General features: G+C 42.8%; 1 protein-coding gene across 1 annotated transcript in view; it reads right to left on the bottom strand.

Moving 5' to 3' along the window:
- PGAP1 (post-GPI attachment to proteins 1) overlaps positions 1–20,774 on the bottom strand; it is a 283,616-nt gene that overhangs the window by 250,687 nt on the left and 12,155 nt on the right. Inside the window, exons 2-3 of the mRNA XM_029606060.1 lie at positions 14,727–14,880; positions 13,889–14,064 (exon numbers count right to left, since the gene is read on the bottom strand). Coding sequence (XP_029461920.1) covers positions 13,889–14,064; positions 14,727–14,880 — 330 coding nt within the window. The remainder of the gene's footprint in view (positions 1–13,888; positions 14,065–14,726; positions 14,881–20,774) is intronic.

The raw sequence follows: 20,774 nt of genomic DNA, 5'->3' as shown, positions 1-20,774 counted from the left end.
CTCTGCTGGTAGCTGGAGGTGAATGGAGTAGTTCTGGGACGTTTGGTTCCATCGTGACAGTAGGGAACGTTGTAGTGGGCGCATGTGGGCCTTTGCCCATGGAACGACTTCCAGGGTTGATGTCATGAGACAGAGGACTTAGAGGTAGTCCCATACCTTGGGGCGACCATAGTTTAACAGTTTTCAAAGCTGCCCCATCAGTTTCCTTCTCCTTGGAGGGGGAAGGCAACCTTGTCCTGCTTGGTGTCAAACTGTACTCCCAGGTACTCTGGCGATTGGGAGGACTGCAGGCAGCTCTTGGCTGTGTTGACGACCCACCCGAGATTCTGCAGCAGATTCTTGACTCTGGTGGTCTCCTGGTGACTCTCCTCTGGAGATTTTCCCCTGATCAGCCAATCGTCCAGGTAAGGATGTACGAGGATTCCTTCTTTCCTCAGTGTTGCCACCACTACCACCATGATTTTGATGAAGATCCGAGGGGCGGTAGCTAGTCCAAAGGGTAGCGCCAGGAACTGGTAATGATGGTCCAGTATCGCAAAGCGTAGGAAGTGCTGATGGTTGTGATGGACCAGGATGTGGAGATAGGCTTTGGATAGATCCAGTGAGGTCAGGAATTCTCCCGGCTGTACTGCCCTTATGACTGAGCGTAGGGTTTCCATGCGGAAGTGTAGTACCCTTGAGGTCCAGGATGGCCTTGAGGTCCAGGATGGGCCGGAATGTTCCTTCCTTCTTGGGAACGATAAAATAGATGGAAAATTGACTAGTATTTTGTTGGTGTGTGGGCACCGGGGTTATTGCCTTTAGGCTGAGTAGTCTTGCCAGTGTGGCTTCCACTGCATCCTCTTGGAATGGGAGTGGCATGGTGATCTCACAAATTTGTCTGGAGGAATGCTGTGGAAGTCCAGATAGTATCCCTCTCGAATGATGGTTAGGACCCACTTGTCAGACGTTATCTCGACCCATCTTTGGTGGAAGAGGGTAAGTCTGCCCCCTATGACTTCTTCCTGTTAATGGGTCTGCTTATTCTCATTGTAGAGTGCAGTCGGGGCCTGTACCTGAGCCTGCTCCCCTCTTGTTGTGTCTGTTCTGAAAGGACTGAGCCCTGCCTGTGGGGTGAGGTGCTTGGTAGTGTGTGTTCTTGTACGGTCTAAAGCACTGAGCTCCTCTGCCCTTGGTTCTTTGGGGGGAGGAGCGCTGATTTCTTTTGTTCTTATCCTCCAGTAGACGAGGTACTGGAGATTCGCCCCATTTGTTGGCTAGCTTCTCCAATTCGCTTTCTAACAAGAGAGATCCTTTAAAGGGCATCCTTGTGAAGTTCGCTTTGGATGTCACATCGGCTGACCAATTTTGGAGCCATAGATGTCTTCTGACTGCCACTGCCGAGGCGACGTTCCTGGCTGAGGTGCGCACTAGGTCTGAGGTCGCATCCATGAGGAAGGATACCGCAGGTTCCATAGTCTCACCGGGCGTGGTTGCGTCTCTGGAGAGGAGCAAGCAAGAACGTGCCACCACGGCGCAGCAGGAAGCAATCTGAAGAGTCAATGCTGTTATGTCAAAGGACTGTTTACAGATGGCTTCCAGTTGTCTGTCCTGTGCATCCTTTAGTGCCGCTCCTCCCTCGACAGGAATGGAGGTTGCGCAGACCATGGTGTCCACCTTTGGGAACCGCAGGAGTTCCTTAGCCGCGGGTTTCAGGGGATATAGGGCTTCTAGGGCCCATTCTCCTTTGAAGCTGGCCTCTGGGGCATTCCATTCCAGGTCAAATCAGTTGCCGTATGGCTTGCAACATTGGAAAATAGCTTGAGGAATGATGGAGGGAGACCAAAATGGGGTTTATCTTTGGTTCCGCTGAGGTGTCCAGCGTCTGGTTCCGCTGTGGAATGTCCAGCGTCTTCAGGGTCTGGGACACGAGAGCTGGTAACTCGTCTTTGAAGAAGAATTGCAGCATGGTTCAGTATGGTTCCATCTCTGGGGGGATTTGTCCTTCCTCCAGGGAGTCAGGCTTGTCCTCCAAGGTGTCTGTATCCCCAGTAGGGAGGCTCTTGCTTAGGAAGGGCACATTTTGAAGGGCCCGAGAGGTGCTTGGAATGTCTTGCACTTTTGGTGGTGACTGGGACTGAGTCGTAGCCAGTACTGAGTGCGCTTGGACAAAGGTTTGTAGCCCCTTGAAGAATTCCACCCAGGAAAAAGTCCCTGGGTCCATGTTGATTCCAGGCGGCGTTATAGTGGAGGCCCCAGAGGTGCCTTCCTGTTTAGGTGCAGAGTTGGAGATACAGAGGTCCGGGGTACTATCATTAGTGAATCCGGATCCCTCTACTGGCCGTGAAGGACCTTATTTTGGTTCCCACGAGCCTCTTCGCACTGCTGGCATAGGGAGGAGGCCACTTCAGGTTGCACAGCTCTCAGGTGGCAGGCTGGGCAGAGGGCTTGTCCCTTTGCCTTCTTGGCAGGCGGTGCCATGGTTTGTGCTCATGGGGAGCTTCAAAACTCGTCTGTGCGCTTGGTTGTGTGCTCCGGATGCGCTGAAGATGTGCGTGTGGAATGTGTAAAGATATGCGCGCAGACTACTACTTTGTGCGCCGCTATGCGCATGGCAATATTTGTGCGTTGCGCACGGCTCAGTTGAGCGGACAATATGGCAGTCAAGGGGGGGAAATGGCGCAGACGACCATGCAGACAAGATGGCGACCCCCCCCCCCCCCGGACGGTCTCCACATTTGTGGACCCTCACACCGGATTGGGGTCTAGCCCAGACGGGGCTGCTCAACCAGATTTAACAGGCGCTGGAAGGGACAATCTGTGCGGCTATTCGAGCCTCGGAGACTTAAGAGAGGTTTCTACCTTACCTGGTCTCGGCATTTCCCGGTCTTGTGATGGGCGGTCTCCGGCTACAGGGGGAAAGGGAGTTACCTTCACAGCCGCGCTCAATTCTGCACCTGCTGCCTCTCAGCCACCCTGGGGGCTAAGTCCATGCCAAGATTGGATAAGTTCTTGGAGGAGAAGTCCATTACCTGCTATTAATTAAGTTGACTTAGAAAATAGCCACTGCTATTACTAGCAACGGTAACATGGAATAGACTTAGTTTTTGGGTACTTGCCAGGTTCTTATGGCCTGGATTGGCCACTGTTGGAAACAGGATGCTGGGCTTGATGGACCCTTGGTCTGACCCAGTATGGCATGTTCTTATGGGAGTTGGCTACCGGACTGAGGCTTGCCTCTGAGGGATCTTGGAAATCACCTCAGGAATTCTCGACTGGGGGAGGGACCCTTGGGTATCACCGCAGGAGAGCGGGGCTCGTTTTCTAGAGGTAAGTTTTCTTTCTTCTTTGGTTTAAAATTGCTAACACTATTTTAGTGTGTGTAGTGTCCCTATCTGCTTAGGAGACGGAGAAATACCGAAGAGCTGAGCTTCCTGCACGGGTATATGTAGGCTGACGTCAGCTTTGAAATCTGACTCCGTCTCCCATCTGCTATCAGGAGTACACTATACCCATTGTCCAGAGTCCATCTTGCTACATGCTAGGAAATTGGTTTTAATCAAGACAATGCCTCCTCAGCTTTTGACTCTTGGGATAAAATCATCAATGAGATATCAGACACCCTTAGCCCAGTTCAAATAAAAACATTCCAAAAAGAACAGAATAATTCAAAACATAAGAAACCATGATACAGTGAAGAGCTTAGACACACTAAATAGACACTGAGAAAAAAAGAGAAACAATGGTGGAAAGGCCCGTCTGCAGAATCTTTAGGAAAATACAGATCACTCCTAACAAAATACCGGGCACAAATTAAACAAAGCAAAAAAGGACTATTTTGCTAAACAGATCCATGGTGTGATATTTAATTCTAAATTACTCTTCGAAACAGTCAAAAATTTAATCAAGGACCCATCTTCCTCCATCATGAGTAACTACTACTTTTCAAAGAATTCCTGCAACAAATATGCCACTTCTTTGTTAGATAAAAATCAATAGATTAAAAATACAATTCCCCACTTGCTTGCCAACAAAAGAAACTGAAGAAAGACATGAGCAGGAAAAATGGAACACATTTGACATAGTATCAAAACTCAAAATTAACCAAATCATTACAAAAATTAAGGGCCTGATTTTAAAAAGCATTTACTCGAGTAAAACAGGGTTTTACTCGAGTAAATGCACTTTACTTGAGTAAGTGGGCTTTTGAAAATTGCTATAATATATGCCATTGAATTGTCCATAGGATTTACTTGTGTAAGTGCACTTTACTCCAGTAAATGGCTTTTGAAAATTGCTACAATAGTTGTTACATTTACATGTGTAACTCCTTTTGAAAATTACCCCCTAAGCTTGCAATCCACCCACTAGACCCAATCCCGGCAAGTTCCCTGAAAACATTGTTGAAGAAATTATGCTGTCCAATCACAACCATAATCAACCACTCGCTATCAGAAAGATTGGTCCCCGCTAAAGCTAAACAAGTAGTGATTAAATCAATCCTAAAAAAATAAATCTGGCAGAATAGATGATTGGGACAGCTACCAATCAATATCCAACTTGCCTTTTATTGCAAAGGTCCTAGAAAAAGCAATATTATCTCTATTAGAAAAACTCCTTGAAGACAATAGTATTCTATATCCAAACCAATTTGGCTTCAGAAAAAAATCATTCAACAGAAACGTTATTCATTTCTTTAGTAGACCCTATAATACAAGGGTCTGACAATGACAAATCTTATAAACTGGTATTAATTGATTTAACAGCAGCCTTTGACACTGTGGACCATACCCTGCTATGCCATCAACTGAGAAAAACTGTAATAGATGGAAATGTTCTCAAATGGTTCTCTTCCTTCCAAGCAGACAGGACATTCCAAGTCAAACTAGACAGACAATCACACATCTGACACCTTTCCAATCAATACTGGTGTCCCCCAGGGTTCAGCACTCTCGGCAGCACAATTCAACATCTACATGCTGCCTCTACGTAGACTACAAGCGGAACTTTGATTCAACTTCTTCTTACACGCAGATGACATACAGTTCTACATTCCATTCGCCAAATCAGTGGAAAAAACTGCATCAATACTGTCAACATACATGAAGGCAGGCAATACAACAAGAACTCTCTCAATTGAAACTCAAATTAAACACAAAAAATCCCCTGAAATCGTGTGGTTAAGGAGAAACTCCTCTATAGTCAAATTGCCACTGCTAGATCTGGGTACTTTTAACATTACACCCTCAGATCAAGTACAGGACTTAGGATTACAGATTGATGAGAACTTGACAATGAAAACCACATAAGCAAATTAATTAAACCAGGATACTCCAAACTGAGAATATTGCATTGGTCAAAACCTTTACTAACCTTACAAGACTTCCACACTATTTTACAAACACTAATATTTTCAAACAAAGATTACTGTAACTCTCTTTTACTAGGCCTACCTTCAGGACTATTAAAACCACTACAGTTATTACAAAATGCCTCAGCAAGACTTTTATTAGAGGTAAAGAAATTTGAACACATCACCCCCTCGCTGATGGCACTACACTGGCTGCTAGTACAATCAAGAATTCATTATAAAGTATTAATTATTTTTAATATCATCAATGACAAAGCCTTACTTAATAGGAGTGACACTTCAACCATACACACTGCAGCGATCATTAAGATCATAAAACAAATGATTATTATTATCTGTGCCTACAATGCAGAGTACACACCTAACACAAATAAGAGAACAAATGTTTTCCATAGCAGGTCCCACCCAAGTTATGGAATTCACTACCAGAGTCGTTATGTCTGTTAACAGAAATAGAGTTTCAAATGTGAACTAAAGCCATGGCTCTTCAAAAATGCATATGATTTAACTTAAATTATCAATATTCAGATAACTTCACTATATAAAAATACAGATATTATCAGTAGAATGAACAAAAGTAATGAGCAATGTGAAGTGTATTATGACAACTTACTGACTAATACTTGAAGGTTATTGAAGTGGAACTTATGTATAACAAACTACTGTCCTAGCTTCTAATTAACTTGTATCTGATGTTGTATTGACCTAGAACATGTATTTGCTGTTGTGTAGACCAAGATTATGAATTTTGACCTAGAATATGAATATTGCTTTTGTAAAAAATTGATTTGTTTCCTGCACCACAGGTCTGTTTTAATTAATTAGAAACAAGCACTCTTACCTGACACCTAGGAGTGCTCTGATGTTATGTTTACCTTAAAGAATGCTGAAAGAGCTGCATATACAACCCATATCAAGAAACTTCAACATTTGGGGCAGCATTTGAAAACACTTTTATAATTGATGTAGGGATATATAGTTTCAGAGAAAGGTTGTTTTTCGCTTTACATCTGGGTGAAGGGGAGGGGGCACTTTTTTTTTTGTCAGGATGGAGTTTGGTACTATTCCCAGTTTACTCTCTTGATGTAAGAAAATAGGATAAAACATAAGCATTGTCAAGTTAAGTGTAAAACATTGATAAGACAGGCGAAGAGAGAATTTGAAATGAAGTTGGCCACAGAGGCAAAAACTCATAATAAAAACTTTTTAAAATATATCCAAAGCAAGAAACCTGTAAGGGAGTCGGTTGGATCATTAGATGACCGAGAGGGTTAAAGGGGCTCTTAGGGAAGATAAGGCCATTGCAGAAAGACTAAATGAATTCTTTGCTTCCGGGTTTACTAATGAGGATGTTGGGGAGATACCAGTTCCGGAGATGGTTTTCAGCGGTGATGAGTCAGATGAACTGAACGAAATCACTGTGAACCTGGAAGTAGTAGGCCAGATTGACAAACTAAAGAGTAGCAAATCACCTGCACCGGATGGTATGCATCCTAGGGTACTGAAGGAACTCAAAAATGAAATTTCTGATCTATTAGTTAAAATTTGTAACCTATCATTAAAATCATCCATTGTACCTGAAGACTGGAGGGTGGCCAATGTAACCCCAATATTTAAAAAAGGCTCCAGGGGCGATCTGGGTAAATATAGACCAGTGAGCCTGACTTCAGTACCGGGAAAAATAGTGGAAATTATTCTCAAGATCAAAATCGTAGAGCATATAGAAAGACATGATTTAATGGAACACAGTCAACATGGATTTACCCAAGGGAAGTCTTGCCTAACAAATCTGATTCATTTTTTTGAAGGGGTTAATAAACATGTGGATAAAGGTGAAGCGGTAGATGTAGTGTATTTGGATTTTCAGAAGGCATTTGACAAAGTTCCTCATGAGAGGCTTCTTCGAAAACTAAAATGTCATGGGATAGGAGGCGATGTCCTTTCGTGGATTACAAACTGGTTAAAAGACAGGAAACAGAGAGTAGGATTAAATGGTCAATTTTCTCAGTGGAAAAGGGTAAACAGTGGAGTGCCTCAGGGATCTGTACTTGGACCGGTGCTTTTCAATATATATATATAAATGATCTGGAAAGGAATACGATGAGTGAGGTTATCAAATCTGCGGATGATATAAAATTATTCAGAGTAGTTAAATCACAAGCGGACTGTGATAAATTACAGAAGGACCTTGCAAGACTGGAAGATTGGGCATCCAAATGGCAAATGAAATTTAATGTGGACAAGTGCAAGGTGTTACATTTAGGGAAAAATAACCCTTGCTGTAGTTACACGATGTTAGGTTCCATATTAAGAGCTACCACCCAGGAAAAAGATGAAGGCATTATAGTGGATAATACTTTAAAATCGTCGGCTCAGTGTGCTACAGCAGTCAAAAAAGCAAACAGAATGTTAGGAATTATTAGGAAGGGAATGGTTAATAGAATGGAAAATGTCATAATGCCTCTATATCGCTCCATGGTAAGACCGCACCTTGAATATTGTATACAATTCTGGTCGTCGTATCTCAAAAAAGATGTAGTTGCGATGGAGAAGGTACAGAGAAGGACAACCAAAATGATAAAGGGGAAGGAACAGCTCCCCTATGAGGAAAGGCTGAAGAGGCTGTTCAGCTTGGAGAAGAGATGGCTGAGGGGGGATGTGATAGAGGTCTTTAAGATCAAGAGAGGTCTTGAACGAGTAGATGTGACTCGGTTATTTACCCTTTCGAATAATAGAAGGACTAGGGGGGCATTCCATGAAGTTAGCAAGTAGCACAAGACTAATCTGAGAAAATTCTTTTTCACTCAATGCACAGTTAAGCTCTGGAATTTGTTGCCAGAGGATGTGGTTAGTGCAGTTAGAGTAGCTGGGTTCAAAAAAGGTTTGGATAAGTTCTTGGAGGAGAAGTCCATTAACTGCTATTAATCAAGTTTACTTAAGGAATAGCCACTGCTATTAATTGCGTTAGTAGCTTGGGATCTTCTTAGTGTTTGGGTAATTGCCAGGTTCTTGTGGCCTGGTTTGGCCTCTGTTGGAAACAGGATGCTGGGCTTGATTGACCCTTGGTCTGACCCAGCATGGCAATTTCTTATGTTCTTAATCTCTTTACATCTGATGTAGCTGTGAATTATAGATAGCAATAGGCTGTGAAACAGAGAAACCAGGGTTCAAACCCCACGAACACCCTGTGACTGTAGGCAAATCACTATCTCCTGCTGCATCAGGTATCCACTTAAATAAGTAATCTCTTTGTGGCAAGGACATATCTGGAAAAAAAAAAGGTGTAAACTATCTTGAGCTAAAACTGGAAAGGCCATCCAGAAAAACAAAATTACTACGATTATTTACCTGATAAGTTTCTCTCTTGAGTTCTGTTAGACCAGTCATTATGAATGGGATTTCCTTCCTCCACATCTGATGGAGACAGAGTACACACTTCTTGTATGACTTCACTCTGGGTTATAAGGGAGATGTGTCCCTGGCCCAAATCAGAAGCCATTAAAATCCCCTTAATATCATTCTGAGTGAGACAAAAGGTAAGTCAACAGAAGAAGCAGCCAAGCATAGTTAGGATAACAAAAAGTATGCTTTGCATTCTTGCCCTTCTGACCCTGTATTCTTGAGCGGGCTCTGGACTGATCTAACAGGACTCAAGGAAAGAGAATTATCAGTTAAGCATAAATGTAACCTCTCTTTTCTTCCTGCTAGACCAATCATCACAAATGGGAGTTACAAAAGCAACTCCTTGCTGGGGCAGGTGGAAGACAGGGTCATCCTAATGATGCCTGCCCCAAAGGCAGCATCTGCCTTGGCCTGTACATCCAATCAGTAATGCCTGACAAATTAAAGCAAGGATGACTAAGTAGCTGCTCTACAAATTTCCTTTGGAGAAGCTGAAGCAGCCTCTGCCCAGGACAATGCCTGTGTCCTTGTAGAATGGGTCCGGAATGCTGCTGGTCAACTAGCAAATAGGCCACTGCTATTGCTTCCTTGATCCACCTGGCTACAGTGGACTTGGACTTTTTGGGGACAGCCAATTAGCATGAACAACTAGCCTGTTTCTCCAAAGGCATTCATTATTTTCAGATATCTCAAAAGAATACAGCAGAAGTCTACTAGAGGCAGGCTCTTATCTTTTCCCTAACAATTACTATTACTGAAGGTTGCACAGGATACAAGTGATTCACATAGAAGGCAGATACCACCTTGGGCAGAAAAGATGGAAGCGAGTGGAAGATGACAGACTCTGGAGAGAATACTAAATAAGGGTGCCTGAATGACAGGACCTGCAGCTCCAATGCACCTGGCAGAGAAGATTGCTACCAAAAAAGCTGTTTTCAGCCACAAATCTTTAATAGATGCCTACTTTACCAGCTCAGAAGGTGGTCTGATCAAGGACTTTAGCACCAAATTAACATCCAACTGAGGTATTACTAGGTGAAATGGGGGCCTGATGTGCTTTACCCCTTTCAAACACCTTATGTTTGGGTGCATTGCTACTGGGGAGAATATGAATGCGACCAGTGGGACAACAGGACCTGTTGTAGAACCCAGATGTGAGCCCTGGCCCATAGGATCAGGTCCAACTTTGATGCAATAAAGCCTAGAAGGTGGAGGTAGTCCTGTGGTGTTTCCTGAACTTGAAAGGCCAGTACCTGGTCTATTAATTTAGAATCCTGCCGGATTCTAAATTCAGAGAAACGCATCCCTCCTTTGTGTTGAAGTGCGCTCCTAAGAACTCCAATGTCTAAGACTGCTTTAGGTTACTCTTTGTATAAATTTACTACCCAGTCTAATTGCTACAAGAGGTGGACAACTATAGCCAAAGCCTGACAGCTCTCTTGGGCTAAGTTGACTCTTATAAGCCAATCGTCTAAATACGGATGCACTATAATGCCCTATTTGCACAAAGCTGCCATTATCACCTTCATGACCTTGGTAAAGGTCCCGGGGGCTGTCTCTAGGCTAAAGGGCAATGCTTGAAAGAAACTCTTGCCCAACAAGCAAACCTTAGTAGGATCTGGTGAAACACCTGAATGGGGATATGGATGTGCACTTCCACTAAGCCTAGCAACACCAAGCACTCCCTTTGCCTTACTAATGCTATCACTAATCGCACTGTTTCCTTTTGGAAATGGGGGCTATATACAGCTATCTTTTGACCCCTTTTAGGTCCAGCACACTGAGTGGAAGGATCCATCTTTCTTGGTACCACAAAATATACTAAGTGCCATGTCCGCTATCTTGCAAGGGCACTGGGATAACTGTTTGTAGGAGCTGTAGATTTGCTAATGTTCTCTTGACCGCCTCTCTTTTGAGAATGGAGGCACAAGGGGATGGACTTTGTACACTTGGGGGCATATACCTTCTATACGATGTCCAGGACCCATTGGTCTGAAGTGATTTGGGTCTACTCTGTATAGTACCTCAGCAGGTCCCCTCTTACTGGGACCACTGCCAAATGGACCTGCTGAGGATCACTGAGCTAACCAGCTGTCTCCTACCTGTTTTCACTTTTCTTGCCCCCTGAAAGGGCTGGCTCTTATTTCTTTCTTCTAAAGGGGAGCGTCTCACAGGCTTGTATCTGTGCCACATCTGGAAATACTGAGCTCTGAAGCTTCACAAACCTGAGTATGTTTTACCTTCAGGCAGCCTCTGGAGTTTTGATTCCTCCAGATCCTTCATCAGCTTTTCCAGAAAAACAGGTTTCCCTTTAAAGGTAACTTGCAGAGGTGTGATTTCAATGCTGAATCTGTCGCAGTTACATGGCCATAGGAGTTCTTCTGGCAGCCACTCATGAGGCTAGTACTCTAGAAGCATCCTTAACAAGTCGTACATATCATCAGCCAAGAACAATATGGCTGATTCCAAACGGGTTGTTTCTGGGCTGACTGGGAGCTACTGGATCCAATCCAGGGCAGCCCAGGCAACATAAATCTCCACAGATGGAGGTCTACAGAACCACTGAATTCATTGCAAAGGCCTGCTTAAGAATTGCCTCTATTGTCCTGTCTGGGAGTCCTTCAATGCTGACCCCTCTCCCCCACTTCTATGGGAACTGTGGTTTTGTGATTAACTACTGAGACTAGGGCATCAACCATTGGAATTCTAAAGAGGTTATTCCTTTCCTCCAGTGTCAGGGGGTAGATTTTACTTAATACCCTACCCCCTTTCAGCCCCACGTACAGGGTATTCCATTCCATAAGAACCATGCACCTTAGGGCGCAGTGCTAAGGAAAGGCCTTAAGTGGCTTTCTGATGCCCTGACGAATGGTGTCCCCTTCAGGTGGGTCTCTAGGGATGGAATCTGACATCCCTAAGACTGACACCATGCTAGAAATGAGAGCTGATAGCTTCTCTTTCCGAAACAGGCGGACTATGGTAGAGCAATCTTCTTCTGAAGAGAAGTCCCCCTCTTCCTGAGAGTCCTTGGGGGATCCCGGGGGTGACTTCTCCAGACCAGGATGTTATCCTAGAGTCCTGAATGCCCATGCAGCCCAAGGGGAAGGCTCTGCCCCCTCCCTTAGATGCTTAGTAGCTGCCCCTATGGAGGTGGTAGCTACATCCTGGGCATTCCAATGTCCTAGGTTCAGAGGATCTTTGCATGGCCGCATATGCCTTGTGCATTGCCATGAAAAGGTCTGTGGAAAAGGCTCCCTGCCAGGGGTCTATATGGCCCCTCTGCCTGCCTGCCTCCCACCCAGGGAAAAGGCTCCTGTTAGGAGACCTTGCACCAGGACTGCCTATGATCCCTTCAAACAGAGTGGGGAGAGGGTTCAACTCTCCTGACAGTCCAAGGCTGCTTTCTACTAATGCAAGGATAGTCAACTCCAGTCCTTAAGGGCCACAAAATAGGCCTGGTTTTCAGGATATCCACAATGAATATGCAGGAGATAGATTTGCATACACTGCTTCCACTGCAATCTCATCATATTCCAGAAATGCTGTATGTAATTCAGACATGCTACATGAGTTGGTTTATTTATAAAAAAAATTTATACTATAGTATATTTATTTAAAGGGAGATCGGGGCCAAATCAATCAAATTTACTGGCTGGAGGCTCCTACATCCTAGAAACTGTAGCATGATTTGTTCTTGAAAATGTTGCATCATAACAACTAGAATAAGAATAGTTATGAATTGGACAAGGAAGATGGGTGAGGTGGCAGAAACCAGCCTTTGGGGAAGGAGAATGGTTGAATAGTATTTATCTATCTATAAGTAAGGATCATCTGATCTATCATCAACTCAGAGATTTACAATCATCGTAAAAACATATTTGCATACATGTAACTATAAAATATGAATATTATGTACAATAGTCACAGAACATATGAAGAAGTCAATATTTAATGTCACCATATTATCTATGTAAAATGTCAGAATCATCTGCCTATATTATATATTTAGACATAACTGCCCTCATATTAACACATTAAAGATCATTCTAATACAACAATTATAATTTTCTGGAAAACTTCCCAAATGTTTAGAACATACACAGCCTTCTGCTTCTACATAATGAAAGGCATCTGTCCGTACCAAGATTTATGGCTCTTCATGTACTCCAGACTAATGTTCCCTTAAAGCTGCATTTGTGCGTGGCTGCACACAACTTTTCTTGTAGCTGCGCACAGCTTTTACACCCCACCCCCCGCGCATAGGAAGACTGGCAGGTGGAACTCATCCCACCATGGCACAAAGCAAAGGAGAGACCCCCAAAACTCCAGGTGCTTCTCTTCCTTCCTGTCCATGAGGTCCCGGAAGAAAAACGTTGCTGGAGCCGCACGGGCAGGAAGGAGGAGGAGCTTCAGTCCACATGCTGAAGAGGAGCAGTGTCTTTGGCAGGGCTGCCATGGATCCCATCTCATGGTGACCCAAGATGAGAAGTCCCAGTAGCAGGTTCACCGCCGATCCCATTTTTTGCAGCTGCCCAAGAGGATCAGGACCGCTATGAAGCCCCTCCCACGATGACAAACGAAGAGGAGGCTGAGGCCCTCTAGAGTGTGTGTACAATAATGAGTCGAGACTGTATGTGTGTGTGAGAGATATGTGCAAGAGAGACAGCATGTATGTGAGAGCATGTGTTTGTGAGACATAGGATGTGAGAATGAGAGCAATTGTGTGTGTGTGAGAGTATGTGAGAGAGAGAGCCTGTGCGTGTGTATGTGAGAAAGTTTGTGTGCATGCTGTAACCAATGCTCCCTCTAAGGACTGGGTTGCTGTGATAGGCTTTTTGCATTAACAGAAAATAGTGATCTCAGGATAATGAAACAAAATATTTTTGCTCAAGAGCAAAGAGATTTGCACTCAGCAATCCAATCCTTAGGAGGGAACATTGCTCCAGGCACAGTGAATTTAACCTTATATTTTTAAATCTTATTTCCATTCATAAAACAATGTGATAACCAGTATAGGATATTGGCACTGGTGAGACACCACTATAGGGTACACTGCCATCTGAGTAGGACAGGCAAAGCTAACAGCAAGGAAACAACCGCAGTGCTTGCTGTTCACTGGTACATTTTGCTCCTTACCTTGTACAGCTGGAGGATTGCTTTGACACACTCATAAACAAATCTAGTCTGCTTTTGTAAGCTGCCGCCATACAGCGCTACCAACTCTTCACTAAAGCTGATACTGAAGACATCAAAGTGGAACTTCAGGTCGATGTTTTCAGCTTTCCGAAGAGCGATGGATCCCAGGGAGCGCACTGAAGAAAGTAAGCACAGAAGTTACAATCAGATTAAAGAAAACCCAATTTACTGACCTTATAAAGCTTGCTCTTTACCAGTTCAATACATTTTCCAATATGAAATAAAAAGTAAACTTATAATTCAATTGGAAGATTTAACATAGAATACCATACTTACACAGAAGAAATACCTAGATTCTTCTTAATATCAGCCTACCTACAATTAGGTCATTCACCTTCATTCTGGCCCTAATTCTAATGTTTTTACACTACTATTCTGAAATAAAAGAAACATCTCTTTCATTGTAGGCATAGCCCTCTTTATAAAAATATTCTTCCCTCAAGTTCTTGCAAATGTCACACTTTGCATGTCTCGGCATTGCATCTGCATAAGGTTCTGTATTTTCTCAAAAATGAAACAAAAAACATTTAAAGAAGGATCTTATTAATTCTCTTGATTGTAAAATGAATTATCTAACACTAAACTTCTGCTAGTACCGCTACTTCAACTTTTGCACAAATTGGGTTTCAAGGCACTTTTAGGTGCATTCTATGGTAGTTAAAGGCAATTCATGATTTGAAATCATTTTCAAACTTTTGGCCGAATTCACTGAATGCATAAAGATAAATGAGGCCTAGATAAATAAATACAACAAAGTGCTTTGAATTGCTCTATTTACCTTGTTTATAACTTCCGGCATTACCAGGTAGAAAGAGGATGGGAATCCCAGTCAATACCAACTTTGTGTTTTCTTCAGCATAGACACCTTCTCCATAGAGATACAATTCATAGCTCGGATAACGACTGGAAATTCTCTTGGGAAGCTTAATTTTCTAGAGTAAGAAATACACAGAATCAGAACATTTTGAAGCATACCCTTGGTTTTGCTCACCTGCAGGAGGGGTTCTCAATAGAGGATACCAGCAGATTCATCAGGAAATGGCAGCAATATGGTAACACAGCAAATCCAAAACCCATAAGACCGTCTTGAGGGAGTCACCATTGAAGCAAGAGCTGTTCAGAGTGAGATCTGGCAGCGGATTAAAAACTGGAGTCACCCTAACTCCCTAAATCATTGCTTGCAAAGAAGAATTTGATTGCGCTTTGAAGACTATTTCTTTCCATTTGGGAGTTTGCTTGATTGTACTTTGAAGTATTTTATTTTCTGTTTGCGTGGGAGATTCAATTTTAAAAAGAATACTCTCTGGCTGTTTGAGAGAATGATAGAGCTGTTTGTTTCTTTGTTTTTCCCACTCCCTGCCATCCACCTCTGTTTCAAATCTACACTTATAGACTATTACCCAATTAGGGGAAAGGGATAAAATGTCCATAATAGGAATCAGCTAGTCCTGAAGACAAATAAGTGCATCATAAACCCTCACTCAAATTTAGTATATTTAGTTCTGTCCATTTAAGGAGTTGGGGGAAATTTTGTATAACAGAAATCCATAATTGGTCTCAAACAAATATGTGCAAAACTAAGTCTGACTAAAATTTAAAAAATGGTAGATATATTATAGATAATAGAAAAATAAATTAGGAATAATCACTTATTGCTTGCAGAAAATTCTGCCTTGTGCCAAGCAGGTGAGTGTAAGTGGTTTTGGTCAAAGTTTTGTCATCTGCAAACAGAACAAAAATTACATACATTTGAGGGAAAGCTTGACTGGTGGCAATTTATTAGATCTTGGTAATAATTATTTTTAGTTGGTTTGGTTGACTTTTATAACCAAAGCAAGAAAATTCTACAAAGTGAGCCACACTAAACTACATACCACATAGATACATAAATACATATTGTAGTCTGAAAGAATAAGATAAAACACTCCATACTTCAAAGCAACAAGTGAGCAAGCAAACAGGACTGTAAAGGGAACCTGAATGTGGAAGTGGAAGGTTGATTCCATAGACTAGTTGATTTTACTTGCAGGACAGCTGAGGAAAAGATAAGGACTTTTGTAGGTATTTCTTATTTCTTTCAACAGGTACCAAAACTCTGAGCCTGACCGGTGGTCCCTCTCGGGATCTTCCCCCGGGGACATGGTCATCTGACACTGGCCCAAGGATCCACCCACAACTATCTCAAACACTAACATCGAGGGAAACACTAGAAACTAGAGTGCATGGATATGCGAGCATATGCCCCCTTTTTTTTTTTTTTTTTGTAGCCATTGCAAGCTCCAGGGATGAAGAAAGAAGAAGAATGGACTTGAGAGAAGTCATTTCGAAAATAGTTGTCTTCTTTTTGTAATTGTCATACTTACAGGATACGTCCCTGGTTAGGTGACAAGTGTAGTCTTGAGACGACAATGGAAGTCGATGTAATGCGATTTCAGGATGGAAGACAAGTGGACAATCTTCATCTCAGATGTGATGATGGCAGCCTTATGATTTCAAAAAACAAATCCTACTGGGTTTTTTTCTGTTTATATATAAATGCTGAGGATCGGCGATTGCAGTGGCTGGCGAGGCGTTGCAGCATGCTGACATGATGCCTGTTGTTGATTAGAATGTAGCCTCGATGGTTAGCGAGATGGAGGCTTATAATAGGAATGAGGCTTAAGGGGGTTTTTTTGTTTTTTTTAATGCTCGGCAGTGGGCCGAGGTTGAAAATTAACTTTGTGATATAGATGGACGTTGATGAGATGTTAATGAAAAAGGCTGCTGTTTTCTGTTCCTTAAGCCATGTGAACGGTTTAGTGAACTGAAGTTGGTAAAGGGTTTCTAAACTGTATGGTAAGCCTATCATATGTCAGGAACCTCGTCACTTATGGCGGTCGAATGCAACCATGGAAGACGTCCGGTTGTCTAGGCATTTGCTGAGGTCTTTGAAGATACAGCAAACCCTTCATAAATGGATTCCAGGAAGTGCCTGGAGGAGGAAAAGTGCCGTCTGCCGAGGCTTATTGGAGATGTGGTTTTAGAGCCTGTAGATTATGAAAAGATATGCGCGATGGTTTGAAGGGAGGCCTTGAGTATTTCAAACGCAATAGTCTATGTTTCCCTTCTTTCTGTATTTTATTTATTTCTTTTGGAAAGTCATTCCGTGACTTATCTTCAATCGGTGGTATGGCTTGGATTGACGAGCCGTTTAAATTGTCTATTGAACCACCAGGGAGCAATTGAACAAAGGAGTACCAGAGGACCTTAACGTTAAGGCCGTCAACTAGATTTTTGTAGTAGGGTACTGGTTCCATAGGCACAGTAACAAACATTTGAATACTTAGTATTCCACTGATGTGGAACTGGACTCAGTCTGGTGTCTGTGGATAGTATGTGAGAGAAGTACCCGGACCGCTTTGGTGGTAGAACGAGGTAGAGGACATAATGGGCTGCAGTAGGCTACACTCCGTTCGTGTTTTGTTTTTTTCTAATGCACATTTCTGAGTGGTAGCGGTGAGTAGGTGTGGGTTCCATCTTTAGATGGCCTCGCATTTAGCTGCGACGTAATCCGTCGTTTGGGTGTTTTGGAGCGTACATGGCTGGTTCTGCATTATTTTTTTTTTTGACTGCGAACGCCATGATTTTATCAGGCGGTTGGTGTGTCAAACAGTATGCCCCAGCGCCTTTGTAGATTTTTTTTTTTTTAAGCGTCCTGCGCCTGCACCCATGCATCGATGGGCCCATGACTGTGACAATCAGTCATTTTAAGTACTGTTGTGGTACCAGCGTCAATATTTTGGCGCGTCGGTTTTTGACGCCATTAATTCAGCAGGGCCAGCTTGTATCAAGATGAAGCCACCGCTACTCAGCCCACGATTGCCATCGTGCTGCTCCCCCAGTCTCCACTCGGTACCAGCCTGGGTATACCGGGGGGTCCGAGGAGATCAGTCGAGTTAGGAAGTCGTCTGGGAGGTGGGGAGGGGGTGCCTCGAGATGTGTAAGATTTCGTATGGGCATGCAGCTGGAGAAAACAAACTTTTTTGTGTGTGTGTTTCCAGATGAACAGAAATGGTTTTTTATTCTTTCCTCTTTTTTTTTTTGAGGGTGAAGAGAGGAGAAGTGATTTTATCTGTTGGCGCGACGTCTCCTCAGTCACCCTCCCGTTCCTGATGGGCTGGCTCCGAGTAGAGACTGGGGGAGGGACACTCTCGCAGCCGCTGATATACTCACCGGTCTGCTGAGCGAAATGGCGCCAAAATCAACACCAGTGTTGATGCTGCTGCCAAGGCGCTAAAACCATCGATGCGCGCACCAGCGTACAGACCGCTCTGGCACACTCATCGACGCTCTTGGCGCCAATCAGTCGGTGCGCCAGTGCGCGCGTCAATGGTTTGGCGCCTTGGCAGCAGCATGAACAATGGTGTTGGTTTTGGCGCCATTTTGCTCAGCAGACCAGTGAGTATATCAGCGGCTGCGAGAGTGTCCCTCCCCCAGTCTCTACTCGGAACCAACCCATCAAAAACGGGAGGGTGACCGAGGAGACTATGATGAAGATAGTAGTCAGCCGAAGGGGGGGGGGGCTGGGGGATGCCCCGAGATGTAAATAAAATCTCGAAAGGGCAAGGCTCCGAAGAAGATTTTTTTTCTCTCTTTCTTCTTTCTTATTATAACATCTATGGATATCAATGTATCCTTTCAAAAAAAAATTTATTTTTTTTAAGGAGAAGTAGAGAGCTCCGCACACTCTGTTGCGCGGAAAAATTTAGACTGAGGAGCCTGAGGTAATCCTGTCAAGATACAGGAGGGAGGGAGCACTTGGCTAAAAGACTTTGCTAGTCTTAGAGAGCTCCGCCACCTAGTGGCACGGAGGCCGTACCCATACAGCATGGCTAATTCAGCTGCTTATCTACGTGAAAAGCAAAGAATCCATTTAGTCTTTCCCCAATGGCTTTAATCTTCCCTAACAGCTCCTTTAACCCCTCAGTCAACTAATGGTCCAACCGACTCCCTCGCAGGTTTCCTGCTTCAGATATATTTTAAAATGCTTTTATTATGAATTTTTGCCTCTATGGCCAATTTCAATTCAAATTCTCTCTTAGCCCGTTTTATCAATGTTTTACAATTAATTTTACAATGCTTCTGCTTTTTCCTATTTTCTTCAGATTGATACTTCTTCCAATTTTTGAAAGATTTTTTTTTTTACTAAACTAGCCTCTTTCACCTCACTTTTTAATCATGCCGGTAATTGTTTGGCCTTCCTTCCACCTTTCTTAATGCGCAGAATACATCTGGACTACGCTTCTAAAATGGTATTTTTAAACAATGTCCATGCCTGTTGTACACTAACCTTTGCAGCTGCACCTTTCAGTCTTTTCTAACTATTTTCCTCATTTTATCAGTTTCCCTTTTGAAAATTTAGTGTTAGAGCTGTAGATTTACATATTGCCCCCCTTCCAGTCATTAGTTCAAATTTGATCATGTTATGATCACTATTGCCAAGTGGCCCCACCACATTACCTCTCTCACCAAATCCTATGTTCTACTAAGAATTAGATCTAAAATAGCTCCCTCTCTCATTGGTTCCTGAACCAATTGCTCCATGAAGCAGTCATTTATTACCATCCAGAACTTTACATCTCTAGCATGATGGGATGTTACATTTACCTAATCAATATTGGGGTAATTGAAATCTCCCATTATTATTGCACTGCCAATTTGGTTAGCTTCCCTGATTTCTCTTAGTATTTCATCACCTGTCTCATGATTTTGGCCAGGTGAACAGTAGTATACTCCTGTCACTATACTTCTTCCCAACATACATGGGATTTCTACCCATATAGATTCTACAATGCATTTAGTCTCTTGTATGATCTTTATCCTGTTTGTTTCTATGCCCTCCCAGACACAAAGCGTCACACTCCTACCAAGTTGATTCTCCCTATCATTTCGATATAATTTATACCCTGATATAGCATCATGCCATTGGTTATCCTCCGTCCACTAGGTCTCTGAAATGCAAATTATATCCATCTCATCATTTACTGCTATACACTCTAACTCTCCCATCTTACTTCTTAGATGTCTGGCATTGGCATACAAACAAAAAACATAGTTTGAAATGTCTGTATTAACTATCTGCTTTTCAGTTGATAGTGATAATATTAAATGAAAAGCATGAGCAACACTTGCAGGGTAAGGATACTTGGTGCTTCAAGTGCAAAAGAAAATGTCTCAAAAAAAAAAAAAGGATCTTTGAAGTATTCACTCATTTTCACTTCATAGTTCAGATTATAAGTTTGTTGCTCTGCGTTTTGGAAGAAGCAAGAACTAGTAAGTTAATTTTTATATTATATCATGATTCCGGGAAATTCTTGGGCTTGGGGGGGGGGAGGGCGCTTGATGAGAAGAAAAGAACCACCTCAAGGCAATTGGGACTTCTACTTGACCGGGGAACAAGAAGATTGGGGTGCAGAAGCAGAGGAGGAGAAGTACAGTTCTTATATTGTTGTCAATGCAACCTTTAGGGAGAGGGTTGTATAATTGGGAATTTATTTTTATTTATTTTATTTATAGGTTTTTATATACCGATAGCCGTTTGCACATCGTATCGGTTTACAGATAACTAAAACTTTTTGACAGTGTCATTATACAGAACTTTTGGCACTGCCATTACATAGAACAGTAAACTTTGCATACAAGAAATAAACATCAACAAACAGTAACTGGGTAACTATTTACAGGGAACGAAGGTTCCTCAATTGGAAGCAGATGAGGGAAAATTAACAAGAGCACATAGTGACGGTAGTACGTGGAAAGCATTGTACGTGGAAAGCATTGTGTGGAA

The sequence above is a fragment of the Rhinatrema bivittatum genome, chromosome 6 (assembly GCF_901001135.1).
Source record: "Rhinatrema bivittatum chromosome 6, aRhiBiv1.1, whole genome shotgun sequence".
NCBI lineage: Eukaryota > Metazoa > Chordata > Amphibia > Gymnophiona > Rhinatrematidae > Rhinatrema > Rhinatrema bivittatum.
Note: the sequence above shows the minus strand (reverse complement) of the source record. Positions and strands in the feature narration are given on the sequence as shown.